The 8,645-nt window shown below is 35.9% G+C and overlaps 1 protein-coding gene across 4 annotated transcripts in view; it reads right to left on the bottom strand.

Annotated features, from left to right (window-relative positions):
* Positions 1 to 8,034, bottom strand: part of dzank1 (double zinc ribbon and ankyrin repeat domains 1) — an 8,365-nt gene extending 331 nt beyond the window's left edge. The window contains exons 1-19 of one of the 4 annotated variants that reach the window (XM_059568726.1): positions 7,671 to 8,034; positions 7,435 to 7,585; positions 6,195 to 6,318; positions 6,060 to 6,105; positions 5,864 to 5,976; positions 5,663 to 5,742; positions 5,472 to 5,589; positions 5,279 to 5,392; positions 5,101 to 5,193; positions 4,861 to 4,983; positions 3,624 to 3,779; positions 3,322 to 3,544; positions 3,130 to 3,233; positions 1,989 to 2,072; positions 1,794 to 1,884; positions 1,465 to 1,544; positions 1,218 to 1,373; positions 108 to 235; positions 1 to 12 (exon numbers count right to left, since the gene is read on the bottom strand). The exon at positions 1 to 12 is cut by the window's left edge and continues 63 nt beyond it. In XM_059568726.1, the coding sequence (XP_059424709.1) occupies positions 1 to 12; positions 108 to 235; positions 1,218 to 1,373; positions 1,465 to 1,544; positions 1,794 to 1,884; positions 1,989 to 2,072; positions 3,130 to 3,233; positions 3,322 to 3,544; positions 3,624 to 3,779; positions 4,861 to 4,983; positions 5,101 to 5,193; positions 5,279 to 5,392; positions 5,472 to 5,589; positions 5,663 to 5,742; positions 5,864 to 5,976; positions 6,060 to 6,105; positions 6,195 to 6,318; positions 7,435 to 7,585; positions 7,671 to 7,779 (2,105 nt within the window). In that variant the 5' untranslated portion in view covers positions 7,780 to 8,034. The remainder of the gene's footprint in view (positions 13 to 107; positions 236 to 1,217; positions 1,374 to 1,464; positions 1,545 to 1,793; positions 1,885 to 1,988; positions 2,073 to 3,129; positions 3,234 to 3,321; positions 3,545 to 3,623; positions 3,780 to 4,860; positions 4,984 to 5,100; positions 5,194 to 5,278; positions 5,393 to 5,471; positions 5,590 to 5,662; positions 5,743 to 5,863; positions 5,977 to 6,059; positions 6,106 to 6,194; positions 6,319 to 7,434; positions 7,586 to 7,670) is intronic. The other 3 variants (XM_059568727.1, XM_059568729.1, XM_059568728.1) reach the window with 3 other exon arrangements.
* Between the last annotated feature and the right edge of the window lie 611 nt (positions 8,035 to 8,645).

Here is an 8,645-nt window from a genome sequence, read left to right as displayed (position 1 = left end):
GTGTTATTCAACCTGTGGCCACCACAGATGATTGAAAATATTAATTTGGCTCAGATTATTACTAGATATGTCAAAAGGAAATTGAAAGGAACTTGTTTCAAACTCACGGTCCAGATGCGTGGTTAACATCAGCTTCTCTCTGCACCAGCACAGGAATGACATCATGATGCCCGTTTAACACTGCAGCAACCAGAACGGGACGCCCATCAATTCCCAAACATGCTGGGTCAGCACCCTGCAGAGATATGCCATCATTTTAAACACACCTTCTATAAATATATGCAGCTACACAAAAGATTCCAAGTACATCTAAAAGAGTGCTCGCATTAGATAAATGATGGCAAAATTTCACAGTTAAAGGGACAGTTCAACCAAAAATGAAAATTCTGTCATTAATTACTCATTCTAGCATTGTTCCAAACCTGTAAGATCTTCATTCTTCTTCAGAGCACAAATTAAGATATTTTTTTATGAAATCTGAGAGTTTTTGCACCCTGCAAAGACAGGGAATTAACTAACACGTTCAAGGTCATAAAATTAAGGTTGAACCACTGATGTCACATGGACTATTTTAATCAAGTCTTTACAAAATTTCTGGCCCTTGAACTTGGTAGTTGCATTGCTGTCTATGGAGGGTCAGAAAGCTGACGTATTTCATAAAAAATATCTTAAGGGTTTGGAACGATACAAAGGTGAGTAATTAATGATAAAGTTTTCATTTTTGGGTGAACTATCCCTTTAAAAAGGTCTAGCAATGTACGAAGCATTCTGTTTCAACATGGAAAAGACCTGCTTTATCAACTTGATCTGTATGCGAAATCTTTTGCAAAATCATGTGGATTCCTACAGAAATTACTATATTTCAACGACAACACTTTGGAAAAGAATACTAAAAATCCACCTTAAAGGGCCCCTATTTTGCTCATTTACATGTTCATAGTTTTGTTGAGTGGTCAACTTGAAAGTTGATGATTTGATGTTTTCACTGTTTTCACTCTTTATCTGAACGCTCCATTTTAGTTCCCATTCCTTTAAAACCCGCTTTCTGAAAAGTCCAGTCTGCTCTGATTGGTCACTTGGCCCAGTCTACCACTTATAGCTTATGTTGGAAACGTAATGCCCTTTACAATAACTGGTGAATATGACAAGCATGACATTCATAGAATATCTAATTTTGGACTTGCAGATTGCTTACATGCACTAAAAAATATACAGACTGAAAAACCATAAAACGTCCCCTTTAAATTGCTGTGGGGTTTTTGGAGCTGTGATTGGTTCTTTAGCTTCACCTCATCTAACAGCTGCTGCACGGCTGAGATCTGGCCCCGCCCCTCAGGCCCCACCTCCTTAAGAAGCAGACTGTCTTTAGACTCCTGAGAAAGACATTAACATTCCTGTTGTAATGTTTCTTTGTCTAACAAATAAAAAAAGGGTCAAGTCGGTGTATGTCTGTGTTATTCTGACCGACTGCTTGGCGTCTGAGCTCCAGATCTTTTTCTGCTTCTTTCTGTTGGATGACGATCCTCCTGTATTAATGTTACTGTCTGTGCAAACAACATATGACACAGAAAAAGAGTCATGAACATCACTTTGATCATTTAGCATTATTAAATAAACAATAAATGTATTAACTGAAGTAAAGACAAATAAATGAATGGTAAATTATGTATTATTAATAAATATGTTGATGCTTCATATTTTATTACTATTGTAAATTATTATTAATAAACTATTTATTTATTTGAAATATATAAGTTATTTTATATATCAGCAAAACACACTTGTGCCAGTACCCGGACTGGCTGAATTCCTGCCTTCTGTCACAGCACTGAGGTTCTGACTCTCTGATGCCACAGATCTGCTCTGCTGGCCGATAGAAGACGACTGGAAAGAGACAACATGAACATGATCTCACAGACTGAAAAACATGCAGTACTCAAGAGGCTCTCTTTAGACTCTATATAAAAGCTCTCAGGAGTGTTTCTGACCCTGGATCCCTCCGGTGAGGCAGAGAGGAAGTTAATGCGCAGACTGACTTCATAGCTGTCCTCCTCAATAACAGCTGATATCATCTAGAAGGAAGAATGACAAACACAAAATGTTCATAATAACAACAACAGCAACATAATAATAATAAAGGATTAAAAATACAAATCTATAATAAAAATAACATAAGTAGTAATTAATAGTAATAGTAATGAGTAAACAAATGTATTATATATATATATATATATATATATATATATATATATATATATATATATATATATATATGTATGTATGTATTAGGGCTGTCAGTCAATTACATTTTTTTTAATTTGACTGTGAAAAACCCACAAAATGATTATTTAAAGCTATTTTGTGTTAAATGAGAATGCATCAAGTGGACATTACAAATTGTAGCTTTAGAAATAAATATTTGATTTGATTCAACAAAACATTTCTTACAGATAAAACATTTAGGGTACAACGGCCTAACATAAAAACATCTCAGTAATTTTTGATAATATAATGAAAGTCACTAGTGACCAAAACACCTTTGTTACAACAGTATTAAAAATACTAGTGATGACAGATTTTAATTTTTTGGGGGGGTGTACTATGCCTTTAATATTTATTATTATTATTATTTATGAAATGATACTCTAAATAGGAAACGAAATCTGCCAGCAGGTGGCAGTAAATGTCATTCATTCATTTGATTCGTTCAAAACTTGGATTCATTCAGAAACTAAACACCTGTGTTTCTCAGAGACGCTCAACAATTTTAAACCAAATATCAACTTCTTATTTACTGAACTGTTATATAAATTTGCACTCGTTATATTCGGGGGGAAAAAATCAGCACTCCAGTACTGCAATACTGCTCTTCCTGCTCGTTTGATATTGTACGATATAAATATGAGAAAAAAACTCATACAGGGGAATTATTTGCTCCAATATCTTGGATTTTAGGGTATAACTGCATTGATGTAGTTGTTGCCCTGCATCATATTTGTCAACAGTTAACTGTATTACACATAAGATGACATAATTAAGTTAGCGCTTTAAACTGACAGCCCTAATATATATATATATATATATATATATATATATATATAAACGTCTAGTATATAGTTCTGCTCTTACTCTGCCAAGACGAGGTTCTCCAATCAGAGCTCTAAACTCAGTATTATTCTGAGTGTAACTGCGCAGATGAGCGCAAATGTGATCCAGTTGCTTCCTCCAGTATCCTACATGATAAACGTACACACACACCACATAAATATCTGTAGAAGTCATGTTTATTTTTCGGAAAAAGTATATTATATAATAGTTTACCTCGGCCGGGACTAATGGCAGTGAGGAGGGGCTTCCTGTCACTCATCTGCTCCTGTCTGCATAGCTCCGCCTCTCTCTGCTGGCTCAGTTTTTTCAGCTCAGTGCTGGATGGGAAAAACAGACCCACAGTCTGCGTCTGTGCATCTGTGCACATGCGCAAACCAGCCACTGGAAGCTCAGTTGTTGATTCAGGTGCAGGGACTGCCTGCCAGGAGGCTGTAGACTATATGTGAAAGAGCGAGGAGGAGGCCGATATAATACTGTATGATTTTAATGAGCGCTAAACAGGCTGTGTACTGTACCTGATCAGCTTCCTGTGTGTCCTGTCCCTGGTTTACATGTAAGGGCGTCCTGGGTGGGCCGTCCAGGAAGACACCACAGCCACCGCAGTAATTAGCATAAGGATGGCTGCTAGCTCCACACTGAGAACAAGTCACAGAGCTGGCTTTGTGGCCGGGCTGTGATTATAAACACAAAATTACAAGGCAGTCCAGTATACACCAATGATATGCAATGATATTCTGACTGAATCTTCATATTATAATTTAGACCAAATATACAGTACAGTTCCATAAAAACTTTCAGTGACAGAACAGTTTGAAAAGGACATGAAACTGTTATACTGATCCATTTCCTATTGAAACAGGAAATTGAGGTGGTACATACAAGGCTGTAGTTGGTGTCTCATTAAAAATGAAAGAATATCATCGTTTATGTTTATTACGTAGTCTTAACATGTTGTCACATTTGCAAAATTTTGGCAAAATTTGAAACAAAGCAGCTTTCTGTTGATCAACGCATTGAATCTGTGACCAACTTGAACCTGTTGCGAAATCCTTTGCCCTTCAAGAGATAACTAATTAAGTGGATTCTTAAAAAAAATTTTAGCTGTGAAAGTTTGATGAACAGTGGTAAATGTTGTCGCAACTTTAAGGACTGTTCACAACAAGATGAATGGTTGGATTAAAAAAATAATTCAGCCATGACTGAAAATTCGCCTTGCTGAAAGTTTCGTATTTGCGAGCTAATACAAAAATACCAGCATTAAGTTTTTTATTTAGAGTTGGGAAGTTGTTACTACTGTACAACATCAGTTGTCAAACCACTTTGGTGGTACATTTTCTACAAAAATTTTACTCTACTACTCTTTCAATTCTACAAAATGATGAATAATAAATATGCACCAAATGTTTTTTATTTATTTATTTATTTTTATTAAATTTCTGATGCTGTTGCTGTAAACTGAATTGTTGCATATTCTATCATAACTGCACAGAAGTATCATATTTCGTACATCCAACTTAGCTAGTTTTTTTTTAATTTCAACAAATGTACTGTAAATAATAGAAATGCTATATTGTATGCAACATTTTTTCTCATGGACATGCCCCCCAACTCAGAAACTCAGGGCTCAAAGAAAATTTTCATGAGTGTTTCACTCATAAATATGATTGTTCTGACATGACTGTATCCTGCCATAGATATGCTTCATTTGCTAACTTATATAAAAATATTTACAAAACAGTTCTGTTTTGTCACCTTTGCCCCACACCAGTCGCAGAATCGAGCATCCGAGTGGTTGACTCTATTACACTTGGAGCAGAAAACCATTTTGCCCTGTGAGCTGGGTACAGGTGCAGCTCTCTGTCCGCTCAAATACGGCTGTGGAATGAAAAACACCATTATAATAGTGTCCTGTTACAATCCTAATAATTATTAAATAATGATTCTGATTAGCTAAGGCAGACGATGCTGGTTTCTTGTAGCCGGGGCTCTTACTGTGGTTTGCTGAAGCAGCTGGGATTCACAAGTGACACAGTGTGTGATATGAGCAGGGTTTCCCGTCCCACAAGAGTGACAGATGAGCTTATCCTAGAATAACATGAATACACTTAACTGATCTAATAAGTACTTGTAATAGACTCATAGGATTGCTCTACTACAGGTGAGAATTTACCTGTAGTCTCAGACTAGCCTGCGGCTGCAGTTGTTGAGTCAGAGGAGACTCACACACCACACATGTGGCCGTATTGAGAGGAACCATGGCTTTACAATGCACACATAGACCCATCTGTTAAAAATCACAGCACATACTCATATTATTGTAAAATGATCTGGTTATATGATTATTGCTGAATAATATGTAATACCTGTCCTCCTTCAGTAGGGGGCAGCCTTTGACCGGGTATTGGAGGCACTGGTGCACCGCAGTGCAGACAGAATCGGGCGAAAGGATCCGAAGGGCGATGACTCAGGCACTTTGGACATCTTCAGAAAGATCGATATTAACATAAACATATTTAAACAATACATATATTGAATAGAAGCATATATACCCCACCTAAGGAAATCTGTCTCTCTCTGGATCCGTGATATCTGTGTGCTCGTCAAAGTTTTTAAGAGGTTTTCCACATCTGTGCTCTGGTTGTGGTGGAATTGAGACAAAAAAATGGAGGGTGTATTTTGTTTATAGCTTGCGACAACAGTGATCACCGTCATGGTGAGGGTTGTTTTTGAAAGGCTCTTTACGTATGTTGTAAACTGTTACTTGCGTGTTTTTTTGCTCCGTCAGCCGAGCAGATGAACTGGGGCCGAGGCGTTGGGACAGGAATCGAGGGCCTTTCAAAGCTCTGCGAGATTCACTGCTGGGAACATCTGATGTAAAAGAGCGCAAAAGATAGTCAAGGTATTGTGTCTGCGTGTGAGACAATCTAGACATCTAGAACCAAATGATTTACCTAAATTTTTACTAGAGGAAATGCCAGCTCCATTTTCGCTCACCTCCTGTTCAACGTGAAAGTAAGATTTATAATACATATTTTTAAATGCATGCAATAATATAACGTTAAAAGCAGAATGGGTTTAAAACTGACATCCTTGACGTTGATTTGTTGGCTGTTTGTCAAAGTGTAATCCTCTTGGCCTGTAGTCAGATCCTGAGACGGAGACGGTGCCACAATGAAAACCTTGGTGACGACTGCACTCTGACGGCCATCACTGCGTTACATTACAAACGTTACTCTTTATTTGAGTCAGTTTTTCATTGGGTGTTTTTTCAACAACAGGCACTTTTGATGGAGAAAATAAATTCTCTTTTCACACACCCAGAAGTTTATATAATTTGTCTGCTAACAAATGATATAAATGCATCATTCTGTGATATTTCAAATAATGTATTGGGTTTAGTAGCATTATGGAAATGACGTTGATAATGACATTTTAAATATTTTTGGAATTAAATAATTAAGTTTTTTTAAAAGAAAAAAAGTTTTCACTCTCGTTAAGATTGATTTCATATTCAAATGTTTGAATAAAAATACACAAAATTAACTGAAATTATAACTTGACTGTATATGATGCACAATAAAATCAATATTCTGTTCTCAAGTGAAATTTACTATGATTTTTCATGATTGTTTTCTTCACCATCATGTTTCATATTTCATCTCAAGCTCTTCACTGACAAAACTTTATTAGAGATAAAAATGTTGGTTATGGTGGAAATGATATCACAACTATTGGAAAGTTTTTGTATAAACTTTGGTTTAATTAGTGTAAAAATTACACATTTTTCACAATATACAAACTGATAGAAAGTTTTTTTTTCAATTTTGTAAATATGTTTATAGTTCTGTAACAAGTTTTATTTTATTTTTATGTTATTTACAATTTTTGATTTATTACATATTGTTTATGTAATAAAATAATTATTAATTATTTAGTTTTTTTTTTGAGGAATAATTATATTTCAATGTTTTTTTTCTGCATTCCCCTACAAAACAAAACAAATCAACAAATAGTTTTGCGAGAGAACTCAAATATGCGAGAATGCAAAGTTTCTTATGGGAACAGAATAGAAAATGCACATGGTGTGCAAACAGATACGAAAGCATTGAAATACAAATTTTCCTCCCATTTATTTTTTCATTATAGGGTTTGGGACAATAATAAAACTATAAATAAATGAATCCAATACAGTTTTAATGCAATGTACAGTGTGTCTGGTGTTTTTTTTTTTTTTTTTTTTTTTACTAAAATCTAATTCTTGATATTTTTCCTGTAATCGAGTTAAAACACCCAGCCTATTATAAACACAGCATAAAGTGTGCATACGTGCTGACAGCCATGGCTCTCACGGACACTTTCCCCGCAGGTAAACGGATAGGTTCGGTGTACTTCAGAGTGCTGTGACCAAAACCCGGCCTCATCATCACCTCCGGCTTACTGCCGTCCAGCGTGTACAGGACAGTCGCATCAGAGGAGTCTGGGACATGTGCGAGATTAAACACACACAGATCAACACGAGAGGAGCACGTCTGTCTGTGTCCGGTCACAGCGCACGGACTCACCGGACTTGATCTCCACAGGAGTGCGGGACTCAATCTCGTGCTTGGCTCTTCCTGGAGGCGGCACGCGGATGGGGATGATCTGAGGTGCTGCCACTGAACCTGCTGTCATGTCTGCGCTCTTGAAGATGCAGTGCAGGTCAAAAAATACCGACAAACGTTAAATAGAGATGAGTTTACTATCATTCAGCGCATGCATAACATGCGGTAGGCTATAGACAATGTGAGCTGGCAAACCCTACCGTCCTGAGTGATTATGTAGATTAAAGTATCTACAGTTTTGAATCATAAACCATATTTCCTAACACAACGCTGTATCCAACGACGCTGTAACAAACACAGCTGGACGCGACATTGTTTCGTCACGTAACCCATAGCAACTGAGCAGCACGCATGCGCAGGACAGCTGTGTTATTCTTGTACCCTCATTCATCTCAAAATGAATTTTGTCAGTGTTAACTCGTGTTGTCTCAGACCCCTATTCTTTTTGAATATAAAATGCGATTTACGTAAGTGTTGGTTTACGTATGAAATATTTTATTGAGTGCTAAAACGATGCAAAATATTTTCTCAGTGTTTTCCGAATATGCTCGTTTGTTAATTTGAAATGTTTCTTATTTATTATCATTGTTGAAAACCATTTTTGCGTCTCAATATTTTTTTGAAACCGTGCAACTAAAATTGTATGGATTCGTAAGAAAAGAAAGAAAGAAAGAAAGAAAATAAATACTTATTCAGCAGTTTTGCGTTAAATTGATCAAAAGTGAAAAGAAAGATATTTATAATGTTACAATGTTACAAATGATTTTAATTTCAAATAAATTGTGTTATTTTTTTTTTCTGTTCATTGATCATAATATTAACCACTATCAATATTCAATATTATTATTAGTGCTGATCATCCAGAACATACATATATATTTATATATATTTATATATACATATAAACAGTAAACGAACATACATTATATACACAAA

The sequence above is a fragment of the Carassius carassius genome, chromosome 16, assembly GCF_963082965.1.
Source record: "Carassius carassius chromosome 16, fCarCar2.1, whole genome shotgun sequence".
Taxonomy (NCBI): Eukaryota; Metazoa; Chordata; class Actinopteri; order Cypriniformes; family Cyprinidae; genus Carassius; species Carassius carassius.
The sequence above is the reverse complement of the archived record's forward strand: the minus strand, read 5'-3'. Positions and strand labels throughout refer to the sequence as shown.